The sequence below is a fragment of the Amphiprion ocellaris genome, chromosome 4 (assembly GCF_022539595.1).
Source record: "Amphiprion ocellaris isolate individual 3 ecotype Okinawa chromosome 4, ASM2253959v1, whole genome shotgun sequence".
Classification (NCBI taxonomy): Eukaryota; Metazoa; Chordata; class Actinopteri; family Pomacentridae; genus Amphiprion; species Amphiprion ocellaris.
Window position 1 is genome coordinate 32,480,766 of NC_072769.1, and position 23,771 is coordinate 32,504,536.

At 38.3% G+C, this 23,771-nt stretch overlaps 2 protein-coding genes across 2 annotated transcripts; both read right to left on the reverse strand.

Annotated features, from left to right (window-relative positions):
- Positions 1 to 60: 60 nt before the first annotated feature.
- timm10 (translocase of inner mitochondrial membrane 10 homolog (yeast)) lies at positions 61 to 7,507 on the reverse strand. The gene is made up of 2 exons (XM_023268690.3): positions 7,298 to 7,507; positions 61 to 2,046 (listed from the first exon to the last, which is right to left on the reverse strand). The coding sequence occupies exons 1-2, from the start codon at positions 7,366 to 7,368 to the stop codon at positions 1,851 to 1,853; spliced, it is 267 nt and encodes an 88-aa protein (XP_023124458.1). The 5' UTR covers positions 7,369 to 7,507; the 3' UTR covers positions 61 to 1,850.
- Positions 7,508 to 9,340: 1,833 nt separating this feature from the next.
- Positions 9,341 to 23,732, reverse strand: LOC111567508 (uncharacterized). The gene is made up of 7 exons (XM_023268681.2): positions 23,594 to 23,732; positions 22,276 to 22,392; positions 21,142 to 22,154; positions 19,192 to 19,287; positions 15,572 to 16,064; positions 12,565 to 14,397; positions 9,341 to 9,969 (listed from the first exon to the last, which is right to left on the reverse strand). Exons 2-7 carry the CDS (start codon positions 22,385 to 22,387, stop codon positions 9,635 to 9,637), a joined length of 3,882 nt encoding a protein of 1,293 aa, XP_023124449.2. The 5' UTR covers positions 22,388 to 22,392; positions 23,594 to 23,732; the 3' UTR covers positions 9,341 to 9,634.
- Positions 23,733 to 23,771: the final 39 nt, after the last annotated feature.

The window sequence follows — 23,771 nt, forward strand, 5'->3', positions numbered from 1 at the left end:
CTCCTCCCTGCAGCATTAACCCAGTGCACACGTGGGGAAACACGTTCAGCTCTCAGGAGATAAAGGATGACAGTTTTTTATTAGAGTAACAACAGCACAGTGTGCAGCTACTCCGCTATGCAGAGGCTGTCACTGTGGTTTGCACGTGGAAAAAAAAAAAGAGAAAACATGGTTCACTGACACACAACACAGTCTACACAAACATGACAAAATGAGCAAAGTTCAGGCCGCCTGTATCTGACAACACAGCATCGTCCAGGGTAGAAAAAAGAGGAAACTGTGCATAGAGACCTGCAGAAAAAACACAAACTGGCTCAACCACATCATTAACTCAGTGCACGCTCTGATCCATGTAACTGACGGTATTTTAAGAGGGATGCACTGACAAAGCCGGGCTTGCTTTGCGTTAGCTGGCTCGACTACACTGAAAACCCCGAGCAGAGACAGCAGGTGACTGTAAACCATATTTGTTAGCAGGTTTTCTTCACCACACTCCCAGAAAAGAGGACATCTGATGTCATTTGACTCTTGTTCTGCAAAACCTGGAGAGACGGCTCGCCACCTACGTTAACAGCAACAGGTTGTAATAGTAGAAAGCTATGAGGAATATTAAAAATGATTACTCTAAAAAACAACAGTTACTGCAAATGACGTAAGACAGGAATGCTGATAGAAAATATTTCATCACGTGTGTTTATATACATATTTTCCCACTCAGTGACTCTCAGTGGTGCGGCTTATTTCTGATGTGACAGCTGCACATTAGAGCTCTTTGACGTCATAGATGTAAACATGATATGAAAAAAAGTGAATTTAGGTCTGACACTGTCTCATAATGAAGAATTTAAGTGAAATCAATGTTGTTAATTGAATTTTCTGTGTAATAAAATCTAAACACCAAGCAATTTTTCATCTGTGCTGCATAAGCTGCAGACATGGCAGAAATTCAGCCTAATTCTTGATGCAAATAATGCATCATACACTGATTGCATGCGGGTTACTATGGCAACGCAATGCAAAACAATTTATTCTGCTCCATTCGGTGGCATAAATATATAATCAGCTGTAAATTTGTATAGCTAATAGAGAATATGGTTTGGAAAAGTATTGGTAAAATGGGGGCAATTGAACTGAACCTCCTCCAGATTGGGTTTAGTTGTGTAGCGTCTGTTACTATGGTGACCTAGCAGGTTAAGAGAGTACCAACTCTGTGATACTGAAAACTTCAAGCTCAACATACCTCATAAACCACTTAATCTCACTGTGTAATACACGCCTCAGAAATCCTACTATGTCTGCATTACAGACACCCTGTAACTGTGAATACTGTATTTCTACCTGAATGTTGTCTCGTGTCGACCTTTTAAAGACGGCCCAAAACAAAAAAACAAAAAAAAAATTACAGAATTCAAAAGTTGACTTGGGATCATCGACTACATTGACGTTAGTCTTTGTGTTTGTTTTAACCTGATGCACGCACCAGATATTTGGCGTATTTGGACTCAAGTCAGCCGAAAACAAGCACAAAGTACGACACAGAAATAATATTACATGTCCAGTCCAGTTTCAGCAGGTTGAGCTGAATGTAAAATCCAGCTCCAGAGAGGCTGGCAGACCACCGGGGGCAGATCCAAGATGTCCTCCTGCTGCTCCGGGGCATCCTCCGATGCTGCCCCTTGTATCATCCCCCAACGCTGAAGAGGAGGCAGTTTCTCTCAGTGGACCCTCATTACTTTTATTTTGATTTACCCACCCTCTTATTAAAACACACAAGTCTTCACATGCTAATCCCTTCCCATTACCTTTTAATTCCCCCACAATGCATCACTCTGTCTCCTTTGTCAGTGTCTCTATCCGCTGCCAACAGCCGCCTTCCTCATCATCTCCTCGTCCTGGACCGATAGCTCTGTCAGCTTTCGTCCCAGCCGCTCGTGAAGGTCCAGGTATTTGGCCACACAGCGATCCAGGCAGACCGACTCGCCCTTCGTCAGCTCCGCCTCCTTGTAATGTGGCGGGACGCACTTCCTGTGGCAGGCGTTGGTCATTCTGACAGGAGAGGAAGCCAAGAGTCAGTCAGATTCTAGAAATATTACACGCAAAGACCGGAATTAAACCAAGAACAATTTTATTTTCATTTAATTACATGTACATCTTAATCTTCTGAAAGGTGTGAGGATTGTAAAGGCTTGTTGTCTTTACAGAAACCATCCAAATTACATAATTTATCAGAGCTAGAAACTGCAAAAACTGAGAATCAGTGGACGGTCACCTGCTCATCTGTGACGTGTTGTTCGGTCTGAAAACTTGTCTACTTCACTTGATTGTATGGGTCACATTCAAAAAATTGCCAAAAAATACAGTTTGCTTTAATGAGATTCTGTAAAACATTAAAAACTCTGCAGTTCTCAGTGCAACTGGGAAACCATTAGTGACTCAGCTGCAACATCAGTCACATGACAAAAATTCAGGGACTATTTAGCTGAACTGGGTTGAACTGCAGGCCGTGTTTACACAGAACAAAGAGGAAGCAACTGTGGAAATTAATTCAGAAGTACTAAAATATCTATTGTATGTAGAGCCACCACGTTTTCCAGTGTTGGTTAAAATGTCGTGCCAAAGTAAAGGGCCGTCTGTCAGTAGACTAAAGGAATGAGAATATTCTAAACATGGTGTGTAGTTGATTCAAATTTGTTTTTTGGTGGTCAGAAGCACAAAAACACAAAACAAAAAAATAGGTGTTCTGAAGCCCAAGATGATATAGAAATGCTTCTTTATGAAACAACAGTTCACATTTGTTTGAAATTTGTTCAAAGAAACCAACAATTTACCAACGTGTGGGTCAAGAACAAAAGCAGATCCTTATATTTGAGAACAATGACTTTCAAAAAACTGGCATTATATGGAAGACAAAACATTTATTTGTAAAATAAAAAATAATTTAGACCGATAAAAAAATTGAAGCTTTTAATTCTCAGTGTCCCCACTTAGAACTCAATTAACTACAAAGATATTGTAAATTTAACAAATTTGCCTGAAATTAAATACTGTTAAAAACTCTTTGAATGCTTCCATTATGCCCCGAAAAATAAATAAATACTGTGACTGAATATATAGAATATTTGTCACTGTTCATTTTACAGTTGAAAATGAACACAGGTGTTACTAATAACATTATCTGTTCTGTTTAAAAGGCTCCACTAATCTGTGACAGTGAGCTGATGTGCACAAAACCAATATGGTGCAACCGACGCAGCTAAATGGAAGTCAACATCATTAACTTATGACTCTAAACGACTCTTCACAGCAGAAACTATGACTCTAGCTAATCACATTAACGACCGCTCAGTTCACTGTAGACAGAAATATCAGCAACACCAGAGAGCTAACACTAAGTACTTAGTCCTGTTTGCAAAGGAAATGTGTTCCACAAAAGGTACATCTGAGCAAATATCCTTCACACGTGTGTCTAGATCGAACATGTTCACCACCTGCTCACTTTACTAGCAGCACCGGTGCAGACTAATCTATTCCAATCCAATCCAACAGCCCTGCCATAAAGTCTGCTTGTACAAGGATTATACATTAGCAGCAAGGTGACAATTTTAACACTCCTATTAACTGCACGGCCTTTATAAGCGTTCATGTATATTAATAGAATGGACAAAAAAATGTTAAAATATTGTGTCACTCACAGCAAACTCAACAAGAAACACAGATTTAACACCTTTCTTATAATGGCAACTAAAAACAAGAACATATTTATTAGTTTAGCAGGAGAGCTGTTGGATTTAATTGGAGAGATATCATTGTAAGACACTTATTAAGCACATTTAGGTGCTGTAACTAATGCATATTGATTAGCTCCAACACATTGCTTTGATCCATTCGATTTGTAATCAGCTCTGATGGATAAAAAGGGAAAATCTTGTGCATGTTTCAGCTTTTTCATCACAGCTGTTATGTCTCAGAAAATCCTTAAAAGAAAATCCTACTTAATGTCTATTTCCATTCACTACACTCATGCAAATATTAGTGTTCAGTTCAGTAAAATAGACAGCAGATGGCACCAGTTTACCCATTTAGTAGCATTAACCCACTGCAGAAAAAAAGCTGCACAGTAGTGACTGATTCAAAGAAGTCAATCAAGCCTCAGATGGTTAAAAAAACATATTTCAACAATTGAAGATGGCATTTTTATTCGCTTTATGTATTAAATGACACCACACAAAGAGTAAGTTTGAGCAAAAGCTTCAGAGAACACTGGTCACTCTCTGACTGCATCTCTGAAGGCATTGCTGGCTCTGGAGTTGCAGATTTCTGATCTTAAACCTGACCAATATTTGTTGTTTCACTGGTTTTAAATGCTCATCTTTTCTCTCTGCTCTCATCTCTCCCCAACTTTGGTATCAAAGGGCATCAATCTGATGAACGACTGCTGTTGAATCCTAACCTGAGCCATTGTAAAAACTGTAAATCACATACCTGTTTGTATTTCAAAGAAGCACTGCTCTCTGTTCAACCAAATCCCATTTACAAAATTACTCTTGGTTCATTTTAAACATGCTCTTTTTACACATCTATAGCTGAGCATAGCAGTGAACGCTCATTTTCCTTCTTATATGGATGTGTATGTTTTTAGTCCAAGTACTTGACTGTAAAGAAAACACCTGACTCAATTTCCTTGTATGTGTTCACATTTTGGCCATTATAGCTATTTCTTATTTTCAGTAGATCAACATAGCTGTCCTCCCTGCCTGAGTATGGTTCTGTCAGAGGTTTCTTTCTTTGAAAATTGACTTCTCCTCCTCATAGTTGCCAAATGCTGCTCACAGGTGGCTTATTGGGTTTCTCTCCATAACACTGTCTTGACCTTACTAATGTAAAAGTCCTTAAAACTGACATATGTGATATGACTTGGCACTATTTAAGTCAAACTGCTTTGGATTTGCTTAAATCCATTTCCACTATTCTAAGAATTTGAAAGCCGAAAATGCAAATAAAGGCAATCCACTAAACAAACTACCTCCTTGCAGCAGATAGGATTTATTGTACAGTTGAAATAATATTACTAATATGCCTAACAATGGCTGTGCTACATTCATGACATGCACATTTAGGGCTCTGCTGTAATGCATTTTAGTTTGCTTGCTTAGAATTACAAACTGCAGCCGTCATTATTGTTATGAAGGACACTTGTGCAATGTGTTCTGTAATAAAGGTCGACAGATGCGACGTCCCCACAGTGGGTTATTGTAAGGTCCTGTTCTCACGGCCACAACCTTCAGGAGTTCCTCTGAAATGGGCCACTTCTTGTTTCAACAGCTATTCTTCTAATCTTCATCCTCAGCTCTTCCTTAGTGTTTAAACCTCCTCATTCTGCCTCATCATCCTTTCACACAAACTCTTTCCACTGAATTCTAACGTCATAATTAAAGTCCCTCTCAGTTAAATGTCTCTACACTGTTGCTTTCTCCAGAATCTCAGAAATATTAAGTCCCTGCCTCCTAGCTCACTTAGGACAAGTCAAATTCATGGGTGTAAATCAGCTACAAAAGGGATAATATTGTATAAAAACAGGTATTGAAATTCACATCAGTTTTACTTATATAGCACCACTTATATAGCCTTTCACATAGTAAGGTGAAGACCATCCAATAATATATTATAAAGAAAAACTCAATAAATACAAATGATTAGCTTTGAGCTGCTTTTTGGCAAAAGTGGGAAGAGAATAAAAGCTTTAAATAGGAAGAAACCTCCAACATAACCAGGCTCTGGGAGGGCAGACATCTGCCTCGACTAGTTAGGGTGAGACTTATTGCGAGCACATGTGGCAACACAACTAAAATATCTGACCATTTAAATCAGCACCACAAAGCTGGTAAGACGAGCACAAGCCAGATTTAAATGGCTTTATAGCAAAAAATTATTTTGGATGCCATTACCAGCGTTGAAAAATATGAGAAAGGGTCCAAATGTCTGCACCATAATAACAACATTGTATTTTATTCTTTTATTTTTTTTATTTGTTTTTGACGTTCTATGCACACTTGTACTTGTAGTCACAGCAGAAAGCATCACAATGTACACTTTATTCACCAGGAAGCACAGACCACATTTTTTTTGGCTTCTATGTATTTCTTATTTGTTACAACACAAAATCACTTTGCTCACTCACTTGTCTACATGCACTGATGTCTGGCTCTTTTCTGATAATCTCTGTCTTAGTGTAGTTTTTGTTTTATTGTCATATCAGATAAGGCTGGCTGTGGTTATGATTTAATGTATTAGTCTCTTATTGGTCTTGAGAGGAAAGCAGTTTCACTCTACTGTATACTTTGTCTCTAGAGTTGGAAAGACAAAAGGGACAATAGAGACAATTTAGACATTTTAAGGCCAGTATACCTCAGTCAGTAGAACATCAGACTTTTTATCAAACTGTGCAATAATCCAGGGTCCATCAGGACTCAAGCAACCCTCCTAAACGCTTTATATTATTAGCATTATACTGCAGACTTAGATTTTTTAATACACTTTCTGTTATTGTAAATACTAGCATGACTTTGCACCTCATGTCTTCTACCAGCACAATTGGCACAATATTTTGCACGCCGTTTCCTTATTTTTCTTAAATGTAGCATGTGTGAACTACTGTACACTGTGATTTTTCCCAAGGGGATGAATATTGTTTTGTTTTTTTAATCTAAGGTATGAGCTACTGGATAACTCAATTTTCCACAAGGGGAATGTAGCAGAGTGCACCCATCTTGACTTGACAGATGTACTCTATGACAAATCACCCCAATTACCCATTTTATAAAGATTAATTATCATCACAGATTAATTGAAGTATTTGGTGAAAATGCCTGTATCTTCTTTCACATATGGAAATGTCAGTTTGTTACAATATCCTGCACGTTTAATTTGCCACATTTTTGCAATGAAAACTCCAAATAAATGACTTCAAATGTTAAATATGAATCTGGTTTGCATTATTTATGTTTAAATTTGAGACCCCTTGAGACCTACACACAACTTGAACATGCTGGCTTTTGCAGGCCTGCAGAAAATTACAGCTTTAGATTGAGCATTAATGAAATTCTGTCTTTAGGTCATTATGTGCAGCATCAAACACAGACTTTATAGCTGCAGCTTCACTAAACTTTGTATTAGATTCTGTCAGTGCAGAAGTAAACTGAAGATGAAAGAAGAAACATGAAGGCCACGGTGGTTTAAAACGTCAGATTGTGGTAAATTAGAGGCAGCTAGCTCCGTGGTTAGCCTGGTTTGGATTTACCGGTTGTACATGTCAGCCATCATCTCCACCTCCAGCTCCGCCGCCAGCTGCTGCGCCTTCATGGGATCCATGTCCGCGTTTCAGTGCCGCCTCGACCCACGCCGTCCAGTCCCGGTGACCCTCTCCGCCGGACAGAACACACGGAGGCTCCCTGAAGCTTCTTCTGTAACCTTCAAACCTGCAAGAAAACACGTGTGCGCGGCGGCTTCCTCTCGCACATCCGCTGTCAATAAAGTTGGATTCAAACGCGTGACCGTTTGCAGACAGTGCGCCCTCTAGAGGCAACTCCGTGCGCCTCCACAAGCACCGCACAGGAAATTAGACTGTTTTCCAACATATACACAAAGACAAATGGGAAAAACGTGCCCCAGAATTCAAATATTAGTGCATTGCAGCGCAGTTAAGACCTCTGAAGTGTTGGTGTGGTGCAGAATATTTGGCCAATACCATGCAGGCCTGATTTACAAAATATTTTACACTGAATATCAAAAATTAAATGACTTCGAGTTCAATGTCACTCTGTGTTCTTGTATTGAGGGAGAGGTCTTTGTGGAAAAAGTTAATCAATCTGAAATATGCTTATCACTGAAACTCTGAAATAGAATAGAAGCCCAGAATATTTTAAAAGAAGCTGTAAATGTTTTTTGAGATGGTGCATATGACAGTATCATGTGATAGTCCATTAAATGTAAAGATCTTGTGCTTTGGTGGAATGCTATCAGATAAGCTTACTTAAAATATTAGCTATCTATTATAGAAATTAAGTGCGGCCAGCAGGAAAACCATTACTAGAAAGTTTCTAAGTCCAGAAATACCTACAACAGACAATTAGGTTGCCATTACTTACGACATTGTCATGATGGAAAGAATTGCTTTTAGCATAAAACTGCAACAGGACACGTTTGTGGAAAGATGGGGACATTTCGGGGTGTAAATTCCAACTGTACGACTATCATGTGAAATTTCTGTCCATTCTGTAGACTGATATAAGCATCAGGAGGACAGACCTTAAATTTTGGGGTGAGGTTTTCTATCTTCCAATGCATTTCCCTATTCATTTTTCTCATTTTATTTGTATTTTTAATTTATTTTAATGGCCCCTATGTCCATCTGCATTTATTTAAAGTCTTCACTAATGCTTTTGGTTAAAATTTTATTTTACAGAAATCCATTTAAAGTCTAGTCTTGTGCAAAAAATATTAAAAGACAAATGAGAACACAGGCTTTTTGACCTAAACTATTATTGTTTGCTTTACATAAGAAAACACTGTGCTTTACAAATACAGGTTTAAAAAAAAAAAGGATCTTTACTGCAAGCTACTAACAGAGGGACACAATGCCACTGGTTGTGTTGATTGGCTGCCAGACTGTAGAATGTAGCCACAGCTTTACATTGGCTATTCTGATGGCTAGTGCATGTATTAAACTTTGTCAGGTTCTTGCAGTTATATTCAGCACAGCGTACTACTAACTCTTCATCATTCTCTAAACCTGGTTCTGCTGGAGTGACTTGTTCCTCTCCATTGTCACATATATATAGGAAAAGCAAATTTCATAAATTTTCTTTATATAAAAAAAAAAAACACAAAATAATAAACATAAAAATGAAAACAAAGCTTGTGCATAGCGAATCCTGAATATCCTTGGATTTGTCTGTTTTTTATGTACATTTCTTTTAGGGTCAAATTTTCTATTGGTTAATCTGCTTTATGAATAACACTGGACGGTCTTCGCCTTAATATTAATTGTAATCAGGTAAAGTTGTATTGTATTTCATTTTTGCAGTGTTGTAGTCCTTAAGAAGCTTACTAAATTACTCAGGTAAATTGACACTATAAGCAACACTGTAGGGTTTAACTTCAGTGTTGTAGGATAATTCGAGGCAACAATCATTTTCTCCAATTTGGCACAACAGCTGTTGCCTCAAATGTGCTGCTTAAATACAAATATTAATAATAACTTGACTTCACACAAGTGCTTTTATTAGTCAGCCTCCGTTTCACTGAAAATGTAAAATTTATAAAATATTGACAAAAATGGCAAATGTACACAACAGTAAGAACTTTTTTCTTTCAGTGGAAAGTAAAGAACCGTTCGAACCATATAAGTTGAACTAAACAAGGGTCAAAACCAGACTATAAGTCTTGCATGTGCAAAGCTTGTAAGTGCCAGATAGTGAAGAAGAAAAGATAAGAAGGAAGGGTGTAAATTCTACAAAATATACATGATACTGGCATTCTGAGAACGTAAATAAAACCAGAACAGAGACAACTTCAGACTTGGTATGACAAAGTGCTGAACTGATAACACTGTAAAAACTGTGCACGTGTACAAAGCTTACTCGGCCTCATCTCCTGTAACGTCGATCTCATTTTCCTCCTCTTCGTCTGCAGTCGTGTCCATGTTGTTGACTCCGTCCTCACACAGTCTGGACTGGGGTGCATTGTCTGGAGAGTAAAACAGAACATCCACCTCCTCTTCCTCCTCTTCCTCCTCTTCCTCATCAGGTTCTGACACAGGTGGACCAGTTTTCTCAGGCGTCTGGAGGTGCGAGCTCTGGTCCGAAGCTGTGTTGTCATATTCTCCAGGCAGGTTGACGTCACTGTGAGATGAGCCTTCATTGCTGATTACAGACTGCATAACATCGGATCCTCCTGAGCCACAGAACAATCCTGCAAAATAAAGACAGAACATACAAAGCAACTGAGACTTTGATTAAAGAAAGGTATGTTGTTGCACTCCCATTTTGAATTCGTTGAGCACCACTAATGAAATTACATTAAAACTCATTGTTTTGAGGTGCAGATATTCAAACTTTAGAGTAGTGAAAATGGTGAGAGATACTAAACTAAAATCAGGCAAGGGGTCTAGCTGACACAATAAGCCTTTTAGAGTGCTGATTTTAAAATACAATGAGAAAATATCCTGTTTTGATAAACACAACAATTTTATTAAATGTTGACATCTTAACTGCAATATTCAATCCTGAACTGCAAGCAGTTTCAGGGCATTTTCTGCTGCAGTGGCATTTTTTTTTTTACTCACTGTGGGCTCATGTTTGACCTCAATATAAAGTCTTGCACCTCTATGGAAAAAGCACAACCACAGCTAGAAAGAGAGACAACTCCAAAATGTCTTCTCTGCAGTATGACACAGTTAGTACCATAAATCATTAAAAAAGCAGGAAAGTTGATCCGTTTATGCAGGGCTTTTTTTCTGTTTTTTTTTTTTTTTTTTTTTGAAAAAATGTAATCTGGAATCAGCATGTATACCATGACTCTACAAGGTATAGATGTTTTACCACTTATAAGTTCAATTTGTGTCCGTACTTGTCTCCTATATACTCCGTGTAAACACAGCCTAAAGTTTAGCTGAAAACTCAAGAGTTTTTATCATGTGGCTGGTAGTTGCACCCAAGTCACTGGTGTCCTAAGATTTGCACTAAGCAGCACACAATGTTTTAGTGTTTACCAGAATCAGCTTATTTTTGGCATGGAAGAAAGTGATTATGATGATATATAACAATTAAAAAGTTAGATTTGCTTAATTTTTCAAATGGAACTGCCACAGATGAGCACTTAAAGAACCACTGGATAGTTGAAAATCCCATGATTCTTTCTATTTTCACCATATTTGGTTCCGATAAATGGTGTAATTTTGGCATTTTCTTTGAATAATGTACATCTTTCAAATTTGCCAGTGGATTTTGGTGTTCAGAAGGTTAAAGAATTAGACCAATTTGACTGACAAAAAATAGTTACAGCCCTAGTTAGACGTAGTGCTGACTTCGCTGAGGCCTTACATTCTGTTTGGTGGCCCTCCTAACTGACCTGTAAACTTTATGCCGTTGTTACACAGTCACACCTAACATTCCAGGGAAACTAGAACTACATCAACATTTTATAGCTGGTCCAAAATCCACAATTAAGAATTAATTCTGAGCAAGATTTCAGTATGTAATGTGCGCATACTACAGAGGTGCCAAAATATAGGTACAGTATATTGCAATCAGACATACAGCGTATATAATCATGCATACTAAACACGGTCGATGTTTGAGTGCACTCCCACTATGCAATGCACAAAAGAAACAGACAAACTGCTCACAGATGGAAAATTATTGAAATTCTTATGAGGGGTGAAACGGCTTTAGAAAGATGATGGTAAACCAAAAAATTAATAAAATGTCAGACATTTTGCCTTTTATTTGTGACGTTTAAACTGTCTTTCTTTGAACCGGTTTCTTCAACATGTTCTGTGTTACAAACTGGGCCCATCTGACAGAAATAACCAATAATGCTGCAGGTATCTCCACCATCACTGTAAGGCCATAAGGTGCACTGTAAACACCAGAGCACAGGACATCACACACCCAGTCGACAGCTGCAAAGCTACAGCATCCTCTGAAGGCAGCTACAGAACTCATTTTTCACTGCAATATGCCCTCTATGCAGCATGCCGCAGTTATAATGCCATAAATCATAAAAAACAAAAGATGAAAGTTAAATTTCTTTGATTATTTATATCGCAATAACTGGGGGGAAAAATGGAATCAGCATTTCTGGGCCACAAAGTCCCAGAGGTGCAGAACAGCTCTCTTTGACAAAAACCTGGTAGCAGCGTTAAACAGGAAAGGAAACAACATGTCTTGTTTTCATGTTGCTTTGTCTATAGTTGTTGTGTTTCATAGCGTTTTCTCTCTTTTTCTTCTTGGAGTGACATTCCCAAGTTACAGTTTGATGGACACTGGTCTGTATTGCACCATCTTCTATTTATATGAAGCAGCTAAATGTGTTGATTTTTCTTTACAACTGCAAAACTGAACATTATATTTAGTAGTGCACACTATTAATACCTTATTCAGCACCTTGACCGCTAAGAATTCTGATTTCTGAGACTCGGTTACCACTAAAAGTCCCACAGTCCACGCTTAAAACAAAAAGGGATCATGTTTGTACTGTTTTAGCTCCAATGCTGTGGAACAAGCAACCTCTTACAATCACAGCAGCTCAGTCAGTGCTCTCACTGCACAGCAGCCAGTTTAGTAAACTTAATAGATAACAAGCAGATTATTTCCCCCCGCGATTGATTTAAAAGTACGCACAATTTCAGGTTTCTCTGGCTGACTACAGCTCCAGTGTCAGTAATGACTTTTTCAGAACATTTAATGGTTCAACAGTTTTCTCATTTTCAGAGTCAGTGTGTTAACAATCTTGAACACAAGTTATGTAAAGCTTATCTACTAGAGGAAACAGAATTCATAGTACCTTCATCAGGATTCTTCAGTGGCGTCTCTCTGTCTTCCTCCAAGACACGGAAGGAGGTCGCTGGATGGTCTTTTTTACCAAACAAACCAGTGTCCTCACTTGCAGAGCTGTCATCTCGGTGTGATTTGCTAAACTGAGCTGGCGATTTGTTGAAAAGCTGATTGTGATTTTCATCCACTGTGCCATTGAAACTGATGGCATCTTCTTCAATATCTATCACTATTTCTGCCTCGTTAGCCGATTCGTCCAATCTGCTGCCATCTCTGCTAGCCTTCATTTCGCTTCCTACATCTGTTACGGGTTCATTTGCTTGCTGGCTTTCTTTTGACTTCCTGGTTATTGAGCGTTGCCGCTTGATAAGCTTTTCAATGTCCTTCAGAGTAACCATCCGTGGCCGTTTGGGTTTTCCTGGACTTTTAATGTCATTATTATTATTGTTCTTGTCATTGTCTGCCTTGCTGTTACACTCAGCACTTAGGGTGTTCTTTAGTGGAATTTCCTTCACTCCACTCATATTTCTCCTCCGTTTTTTGCACCTTCTCTTTGTTTTTTCATCCTCCATCTCCTTTGGCAAGTCCACGTCAAGCTGCTGCTCACCGACCACATCATGGCTCTTGTTTTCAATGATGGCAGGAACAAAAGTGAAAGGGTTTTCTTCAAGTTTCACTTTTGGAGGTCTTCCACGTTTCTTCTTCCAAGATCCTTGCTCATTCACAATTTTAGCTCTGCAGACTACGGGTATTAACACAGAAGAATTTCCTGGGACTGTGTTATTTGATGATTGCTGAGCTTTTTTCACAAATCCTCTGGTCCTGATCCGAGCCCGTCCTGTACTAAGATCCCCTGGCCCTCTGGTTTTCTCTCTCACACTTTCTTCGAAGGTAAACATGCCATTTGGTTTCCCTAAAAGTCTGCATGGCATGTTTGAAGAGCTGGCAGAAGTTTCCTTCAGCAGCACATCTTTGTTGTCATTAACTGACAAACTGAGTGACAAAAAGTTATCTTTTCCATCATCGAGTTTTAAATCTCTGCATGCCAAAAAACCACTGGAGGCATCTTGTGGATGATTTATACCCTTTCTCTTCCTCCTTTTAGGTGCCACAGTATCCCCTGTAGTGTCGACTTGTTCACATTTTAAACTTTCCTTCACCTTCACAGGGTCAGACTTCAGTTCCACTGCTGTTATTGCATTCACAGAACAAGATGCTGCACACGTTCCTCCATTTTGATTCAGCTCCATGCACTTCTGCCATTGCTTTGACCAACAGCTATGGTTTGTATTCTGTGGTACAGATGCACTTTTATTTTCTCTGTAAGTTATGGCACTGAGAGGAAACTGCAGTGATTCATTGCTTTCTGTGAGCCAGGGGTACCTTGGCAGCAATGGCTGCTGCTGGACATCATTGACAGGGTTTATTGAGTTGTCAATGAGAGGCTTGTGTTTTGTTGAGAAGGTACATGGCACTAAGGGAGAGAGACACGGAGGAAGTCGCAAATCATCCAGGCAAGGAAAGGGAAAAGTATGCTCAGACTGTGTCTCATCTCCATTCAGCAAAGGCAAAAACTCAAGAAGTGGCTGATGTTCCTGTGAAGATGGCTGCTGAAATGCAGGGTAATGCAGTTTCTGCTCACTGGAAAAGAAACCTGAGGGCATGACCGATGTCGTGGATGCTTGGGGATATAGAGAACCTTGACAATTGAATGGTGGCACATCCTGGCAGCTCATCCCATCGCTTTGCCCCAGGGTGAAGTCATACAGAGGAAAGCACTGCTGTTGGATTTCATCATCAGGCTGTACAGCTGAAAGGCTTGCGTAGCTGGGCTGGCCATGAGCTGCAAACGAAAAATGAACATCTGTACAAAAGGTAGGGAGGTGAGCATCGATCCATTTTGAAGTGGACAGAAGTCACGTTAAACTGGTCAGTTAAGAAGTGCTCAAACAAAAAGAAACATCAAGGTTTCTATCTTCTTTAGTACCTGCTCACACAATAAAATGGACAAGGCTTTTAACTTTACTCTTCAGTAATCAATACAGAAAGGTGAGAATGTCAGATGAATTGTTTAGACTGTCATCATTGCAGATTCAATGAAAAAATGCTAAGCTGCTGGTGCTGACTACTTATTTCACGTATCAGGTGTCTTCCAGCATATAAAAAGACACCATATATTAACGTTAACAAGGTAATAAACTTGATTTCCATCCGAGGTAGTCTTTTAAATTAATTTTCCAAGGAAAAACTTTCCCTAGTTTAGTCTACAGGCTGGTAAAAACTTTGGGGCTCAAACAAAATGTGTCATTTAGTAAATTGGGATGACAATTTTCCATTAAGAAACAGGAGAAAGACTGACACTGTATTAATCCTTATTAGTATTTCATGGATGTCCTGGTGTAATCAAAATGAAAATTAATCTGAATCTGGCATAGGAGTTGTCCCTTCTTGTGAAACTATCTAAATGAAATAAGTTCTGACATGCTACAGAGAACACAAATCTCTTCCTCTTTGGATTAAAAATGGCTGTTTGTTTCATTAGCAGAAACTCTGCTGCATGCAAAAAGACCTGCTCTAACTGGGCTAAAATTTTGTCAAAGAAAACCTTTACATCTTTTCAGGTGAAAAATAAGAAACCAAACATATGCTAACTAACCCTAATGAAAAATTCTTACTTGAAGATCACGTGGTGCACGTCTTTTAAGCAAATTAATCAAAGTCTTGTTGTCACCTCAGTGTTTCTTTCAATTTTTCAGCTTAAAATACTGCAAAAATGGTTAATTTCACCACGACTGTGTTACATAGAACCTGGACCGAATTCTTACTCATTTTTAAGTTTATACCAATCAAAAAAAACAAAAACAAAAAAAAAATAAAAATGTATTTTCACCACATGGGAACTGTAAATTTGGCCTGATGAACGCTGAAATCAAGAAACAACAATGCTTTTACATTACATTTCAGAAAACCTTTCTATCAAAAATAAACAAACCATATCTAAAGAAGAAAATGCATACCTGTATCTGTTGGTGAATGACTACTTTTTGTTCCCAGATCCCGGGAGAACATACATCCTGCTGCACTGACCACATCATGCATCTGGCTCTGGACCAGGTCATCTTCTGTAACTGAGACCTGACAAATGCTCAGTGCTTCGTCACTGTTCGTCTGTGGCGTCTTGCAGTCCCTCTCCAAGCTGGGCAGGATGTTCAGGCCCATCATGACAGCCTCCAGCAGCCTCTCTATCTGCTCATCAGACTCATCCACAGAGCCCTCAGGCTGACAGAGTGACACCCACTCCAGCTCACTGCTTTGGTTTGGGGTGAAATAGCCACTGGAGAATGACTGGGACTCAGAAGTAGTGTTGGAGTGACTTAATTGTATGGGGGAAGTGGTGGCAGATTGAAGGTTCTGGGTCTGCAGTTTCTGACTTGTGTACTGGCTGACGGTGGAAGGAGGAGGATGGACTTCTTCAAGGTCCGTCTGTGGAGTTTTAATGGTGGCGCAATCCTATTGAAGAGCAGTAACAGGTCACACATCTTATGCTATGTAAGTTCAACTCGATAAGATTAAATTTGTAGCAATCATTAACACTATGCAACCCCAAGCAGCTTCTGGGGAAGCTGAAAAACCCCAAGCACCTTCTTATTAACTTGGTTAATAAAGCAATTGTTGCAGCACTAATGTCATCAGAATAGTTCAAAAGAAGAATCTTTAATCTTAAAATGAATGTGCTTGGTCTGGCAAGTCCACGTTTTAAAATGTAATTCCAGCAGATAGTTCTGTATATTTTTGTCAACTAGTAGTGGCATACATGAGTACTGATGGAGCACAATATTAATCCCCTGAGCCCGAAGTAGTATCTGGGTGTTAGAGGGAACTCAAAAATGTCTTTAGTGCAAGATAATAAAAGTATAATGCCATAAATGGTGCAAAAAAGAAAAAAAACGGAACTTGAATTTGTTTGATTATTCAGTTTACAAAAATTTTAAAAACCTGAAATCAATAAGTACACAATTTTTCCAAGGGCCCACAAGCATTACAAATACTGGACAAAAAAGACATTTTTAATTTGTTTCTATACTTTTTTCCTTTCTGCTCTGTAAAAACACCTGAAAAGTTCTTGAATTTTTGTCACATCACTTTTGCTAGAAGCTGAGTCAGTAATGGCTTCTCAGTTGCGCGAAGAAGCGCAGAATTTTTTATTTTTTACAGAATCTGGTAATTGCAGACGGTTTATTTTTATTTCTTGGCATATCTTTTTTTATTAAAGATGCAAAACAAAGTGATTTTGATTAAATATTTAGATTTTAAACTTAGATTTGGTTGTTTTTTCTTCAAACACTTGGGGAAAGTTAAAAATCTGAAGATTCTTAATTTTTTCACCATGCCACGCTGTGATAAATGGTGAAAAGTCACAAAACAGTGCCGAAAAATCAGCCAGAGCACATACTGTTGCCTTTAGATTTCACTAGAGATTTTGCACTATTGTCATTCCCAGTGTTGTTTTATAACTCCAACTTTTGATTTTCTTTCCTCCAGTTAAAGATTTTTTAGGATTTATCTTTCCTCATGTACCCCTCAGTAGTTGCAGTTTAAAAGCTTTTCTCTTTGGAAATGCTTTAAACTAATTTTAGTTGATACTGCCTAAAATATTACACGTTTACACATTTACACTTCTAACACTGAGCACCACAGTCTGCAGAATGCAAGTGCCTGTTTGCAACAAGCTTTAAGGAAAAACAGAGAAGAAAAAATACACTAATTATGTCGCAAAGTTGATAACTTATCATGTTTGTTTTGCAAAAATAATTCAAATTTAGATTTTAAAATTAGAATTTTCAAATTAAAGACTAATTTTCTGGATATGTAAACAAAACATAATAAAATGCTAAACACTGGTTCACCATCCAGACATCAAAAGGTCATGATGTTGGATGTTTAGGCCCCTGGGCATAAGGTAGAGAAATGTATGCATGTGACTTTCTTTATCATTTAGAGTTTGCCCAAACTTTTAATGATCCGTTTCTTTTGTCATTTCACCCACTAGTCAAATGTTAAAGCTCCCAGACACTAATTATTATGACTGCGGTGCTGCTGATCTCAGGTGGAGCAGATGATGAAACAGACCTGCTGTCTATCGAGCCTGAGGCAACATCCAGTCTAGACGTACTAAGTCAGGATTTTACTCAGCATTTGCATCATACTGCCTTTCATTTTTCCTTAAGGGTACGGAGGGAGCTTCAACAACCACCAAAACTATCAGCCTGTCCACGAACACAACTCTCTACAGCACCACCTCCTCTTCAGCCAGATCTATTTTGCAAATACTTTGCATTAACTATACATCAAAGTAGCTTCTAGTGGTTTTTAATCTTCACGTGTTACATAATACATTTTAAAATGGCATTATTATTTCTCTTAACACTTCCATTCTGTAGGCTCATTTCTTGTGGAGAAGTTTATGTCACTAACACTAGAAAAAATGGTGACTCTAAATACTACAAATTGTTTGTATACTTGCCTCCATTCTGCTCTGTAAAAACACTGCATTTGAATTTTTGCCAAGGGACTGTTGTTCGCAGCTGAGTGGCTTCTCAAATGTGCCAAGGAATGCAGAATATTGTAGCAGCAAACAGTTCATGTTTTGGCCAATATTTAAATGAGACATGTAGAATAAACTGATTTTGATTAAAAGTTCCATTTTTAAGCATAGATTTAGTTCCCTCTGAAACTGAGAATCACACATGATTAGTTCAAGGACTGTGAAAAAGTTGAAAATCCAATTAATCTTTCTCTATTTTACAGTGTCTTGCTACAATAAATGGTGTGATTTTGGCAATTTTTGAAAAATAAAATAATATAAAACCAAATGTGTTGGCAGGTTTTGGGATTCAGTGATATTGAATCACTGTATGGGTTGTAGAGTGAATTTGAAAATGGTACTATTAATGAATAATAATCTTAATACTTCTATTATGCAAGCTTGTTCTTTTGTGTAGATATTTATTATATTTCTTGCTTTTGTTTATATCAAAAACCTTGAGTTGAATTAAAAATCCCCTCTGGTTACTTTGGTAACATATGAGGCAGTGACCTAATGGATACGCAGTGCACAGTGTAGACTTAGATTTACAGCCATTTTAGGCTATGAGGGGAGTATTTCTACAGACAGAATTTCTAAATGTGCAATTTTGATACATGGAAATGAGATTTTAAGGGGTTTATTCAATGACAGGAGAATATTTTAAAGTAAATTTGCTTTAAAACATTTGATATTTTGTTTGTCATGCATTTATCAGCTCATTTTCTGAGCAATACAAGACAGCTAAGAGCTCAGAAGAGACTACATTTATTGTATGTAAACTATAGGGGTATTGTTGTAAGAGACATATTATGCACTGCTTGTTAGCATGGAAATTAATATAATGCAGCTTTGTAGCTACGTTTGCAGCCGTAATTTAGTTACATATCTCCCAAGGTTATCATAAACCCCTTTAAGAATATGCATTGCCTTGATGTTTGCTGTATATAGCAAAATAACTTCTATCTGCACCGCCATCCATCATCAAACCACTTATTTTCTAGTTAATTAGCTAGTTAGTTAGTAAACTCGAGGACAGTAATGCTTATCTACCTGTTTCAGGGAGGTAAGGACTGACAGTGTCTCATCTGGGTCTTGGATGCTCACCACTTCCCACACTTCTCCTTTAGTCCTCCTCCTCAGCTTCAGCTGCACAGACGAAAGAAAATACAGCCATGATGTGAAAACAAAAGATAAAAATCTTCCTACACATTTGGTACGACAGTCTGAAGACAGCATAAAAACTCTCATAGCTGAGACATGGGACAATTCTGTCATCAAACTAAATGCTTAAATTTATCTTTCTTTTCTGTTCGTGAAATACACAGGAGTCAGGATACTTTTACAGTCGTGACTGCGCTGAAGGGGAAATGGAGACACGACTCAAATGTTTAGGTAACAGTGACTGAATGATGGAAAATGAATCATAAGCTGCAGCAGCAACAGGCAACATCCACACAATACAATCTTGAAGTGATCATCAGCCTCATATTATTGAAAAACTTGACTTGTCACACACTGGTTGTACTGACGTTATTTTACAGAATATTTTTAAGCCACCACCTTTCTGTAGCTAATTTCTGTTTACTGTCAATATCTGGACATATTTTTCCACCTAACTGCACAACATCGAAGTGTTTCCTGCAGTGGAATATTTTATCCCTGCTCTTATCATGATGACCCACTGGCAGGTGCAGACATAAAACGCATTGTGTTCAAATCCACACATAATTAGGCCAAATAAGAAAACTACTTTAACTTACACGTTGAACATTTTCTATTTCTATTCATGTGCCATTTTCAAGCAAGGCTGTAAACTTGTTAGCTGACAGGTGTTATATGCAATGTTAATTTTGGGCTTTTGTCGATATTTATTTTTTAAAGCTTTATTAGTCGAGACCGATGCACTACGAGCGGACAGCCCAGTTTGTGGCTCTTTTCCCTAAGTGAACTCTAAACGTAGACCTGAATGTACCCTCATACACAAGTATATTTTGACATTATAATCATAATAGAAAGAGTTTGTTGTTAAGTTTGAATAATTGGAAATGAATCAGGCACTTGTTGTTCTTGCAAAGTCTGCAGCAAAGCTCTTTCTACACACTATGCTTCCCCTCCATCTGTCCCACTGCTTTAAAATCTGGTCACAGGCAGGTGGAACTACACTCAAACTTGTGTACTCTGGCTATAAACAAATCCTTTAAGTGTTAGATTTAAAAAAAATAAGAGATCATCATCACTGCAATATTGTAAAAAAAGACATTTTCTCAATTTGGGGATTTTTTTGCTTTTACTCTTAATCATGAACGGCAGGCATTGTGCAATTTGTCAGTTTATTATAATAGCAGTTACTGTATGTTTGTGCCCAATACAAATGTCATTGGCACAGTAAAGTTTATCTTATCTTAGGACTGATGCTTAAAATTTGAACAACCTTGCCTCTTTGCAGAGGATGCATGACCCACCCATGCAGCAGCAGTGCAGACAGGATGTAAACATCTACTGGAGGCGATTGGGTAGCACAGTTCAGACGGCCCACTTCTGGTTAGTCTGCTTTCTCAATTTAAGCTCTGGGAAATTCTATCTACACAAACATTTAGGACTCGGGAAGGTTTGCTGTGTTTAAAGCTAGCCTCAAGGTTATGCTCAAGTTATCACAAAATTGCCTTTTATTTATTTTATCTCACATTGATAGACCTGTAAGCTTTGTGTTGGTTTATGTTAGTGTAATTATTGTTTTGTGGTTGTTTATTGCACTGCTGCCCAGGAAGAACAGATGTAAATTAGCTGCTAGCTTAACTCTGGAGTTACTTTTAACTGTGTACTGTCCCTGCAAATAAATAATAAAGAGTTTGCCTCCATTAAAAGGCAGTGGAAATTTGTCTTAGATACTAATCACAATTAACTTGTAATCTCACCAAAACACACCTTCATTCGTATGCACTACGAAAGAGAAGTTTTTTCCAGGCTGTTTTGTTTGTGCAAGTATTTACTTCTTCTTACCTTGACAGATATTTGTGTTGTTTCCATCACCTGTTGCATCTGTTTCATCTTGGCCAGGCTCTTTTCTCCTGCATTGGCATGTGGCTGCCGCCTCTCTGCAGAGTTTCCGTCTAGCTCTCCTGGCGTATCATCTCTGTTGACCTGTCTCAGCAGCTTTCCATTTCCTCCATTGTCAGGTGTCTTGCTGTTAGTGTTTCCATGTTTCAGTCCTGTCCTTTCCCTGTTCAACACCTGAAAGCTGTTCCAATTATCAGATGACTCTTGGCGGACGCTGTCTTCCTGAGCTCTTGGGGATCTAGAGTCATCCTGCAAGGAAATATGGCAGCACACTGTGTCACTGGACGAAGCTGAAGTTGACGGAGGATTTGTTGCGCTTTCAGATGATCGGCCACTTGTAGACTCTCCATCACTGAGAACAGCTGGCTGTTTATCAAATGCGATGCTTTGGTGTTGCAAAGAGACAGAAAAATTCAAACTTTGCAGAACAGAGGATGATGGCTCTGATGTTGGAGGGTCGGTTTGGTCAGGGGGAATAACAGAACTCCTCATTGTCTTTTTACCAGTTTTAACAGTCTGTGTACCTGTAGAGACACAACTTTTATCTCTTCTTATGGACAACTCAGTCTGAACTTGTGCATTCCTCATTTTCCGACTTCCAAGCCTCCGTCTGCCCACTTCTGTGTGAACACCACTCTCTCTGCAACTACCAAGTCGCTGCCTCTTCTCCAGAAGCTCTCCCTGATTCATGCCAACATCTTTCTGTATTTCTACAAGATCTGGGATTCCAAATTGGCGAGCTGCAGCCAGCAAATCATCCTGCTCCACGTTTCCTTTTACCTCCAGCTCACCAGAGTACATCAGACCGACCAGTTTGAGCAAGGTCTGGGCCTTCACAGCCTTGAGCTGGAGCTCGCGTTTCTGTCCAGATAGAGGTGGTGGGGAGGCCGACAGCTTCTGAGACAAAAAGGGGCTGAGAGCTGCAAGGACACAGCTGTGGGTTGGGATTGAGATACCTTCAAGGAAAACAGAAATTATTTCGGAAAGAGTTAATCATGTTATCTGGTTTTTGTTTTTTGTTCAGTTTAGTCAGTAAGGAGTAAGTTTTCTCTACTATGATTTTCTTTCTGGTCTCACCATCGGTTTGCAGCAGGGTATCACAGAGCTGGGTGCTGTTTTGCTGTCTCTGCAACTGTCCAAGAAGCTGCATCTCATAGTTGGGCCACCGGTATCTCTGTATGTCTAACATGGAAACTGGGAGAACGCTTAAACAATTAAATAAAGGAATATGATTAAAATTAGTGCAGCACAGCCTGAGGTTTGAAGCATGCAATACTGTACACTACACCAGATTGTCTGACTAATTTAAAATTTAAGGTTAATACCTTACAATGATGTATTTTAAATTAGCATGATTAATCCAAAAACTAAGGTCAAGACCCTGTTTTGCAGGGTGTTATTAATAAAACCCTAGAAAAACATATTTACACAAATTTATCTGGCTGATTTAAATACTAAGTATAAGCCCCTACAAAATTATATACTATGCCAACTTATCTGATGAATTTAATAATAACAATACAAATTAACCTTACAAATAACCTAGTAAATAATAAGAATAAAAACCAACAATATCATATACAATACCAAATGACCTAATTAAAAATGTAAGCTTCATACCCTGTAATACTATTTGAGATTATATGAGAAATTAGTATTGACTAACTCATAAAATCTGGTTCAGAACTTACATTTTTAATCATAATACAAATTTGCCTGACTAGTGTAATATTTATGGTTATTAGCATACAGTATTATAATAGAAATTAGCATGACTAACCTAAATATTAGAGTACCTACAATCAAATCCATAGCAATTTACCTGACAAATTCACATTTTAAGGTTAAAAACGTACAAAATTATACAGAAAACCCAGCGAATTTAAAGGCATTTTGGTCAAGTTGAGAGACCAACACAACATGCGATCTCATTAGCATTAGCATCGTAGCTTGCTTACTTCATTAGCATGTGTTGTGGACGCTGGTAGCAAATCAACGTTAGTGAACTTCACGTTGTTGACTTTTACCTACCGGACAAAAGTTGTTTTGCGCTTTTGTTCCAAAACTCGTGCTTTATGCAAACCAACGCAAAGCTAATCTCTCCTTTAGCCACCTAGCGCGATTAAATTATTCTGACGCAGAAAAACGTCGCAGTAAGTTAAAACTTACCGACTAGCTGGCTAAAGAGCTAGCCTCCTTACCAGCATAAAGCGTTCACAAATACTCCAACAAATTAAAATAAGAATGCACCACTTTATTCTAAAATTTACAATTAGATCATGAATTTATTAAAAGTAAAAATTTTAATTAAGTTCGATTTAATTTGCCATGGTTCTACAGTAACTTCACACACTGCGGCTAAAGTTAGCTTCGTTAGCATGAAAATAACACTTACCAGTATTTTTCTGTTGCAGAAATAAAGGTGTTTCGGGCGTTTAAAGATTATTTTGGATCCGAGACAAACGTTATATCCCCGCAGTGAACGTTACAGAGTCGGTATATTCACTAGTTATGGCAGCGTGTGAAGTAGAAGTTGTATCATGACAGCGTCACCTACCGGCCGCTCTGCTAAA

Coding starts and splice junctions, on each gene's coding strand:
- timm10 (XM_023268690.3), bottom strand. CDS start 7,368: ATGGATCCCATGAAGGCGCAGCAGCTGGCGGCGGAGCTGGAGGTGGAG. Junction 2,047..7,297: donor ATGGCTGACATGTACAACCG/GTAAATCCAAAC, acceptor CTCTCCTGTCAG/AATGACCAACGCCTGCCACA.
- LOC111567508 (XM_023268681.2), bottom strand. CDS start 22,387: ATGTTAGACATACAGAGATACCGGTGGCCCAACTATGAGATGCAGCTT. Junction 14,398..15,571: donor TCATTCACCAACAGATACAG/GTATGCATTTTC, acceptor TTTCGTTTGCAG/CTCATGGCCAGCCCAGCTAC. Junction 9,970..12,564: donor ACTGAAGAATCCTGATGAAG/GTACTATGAATT, acceptor TTTATTTTGCAG/GATTGTTCTGTGGCTCAGGA.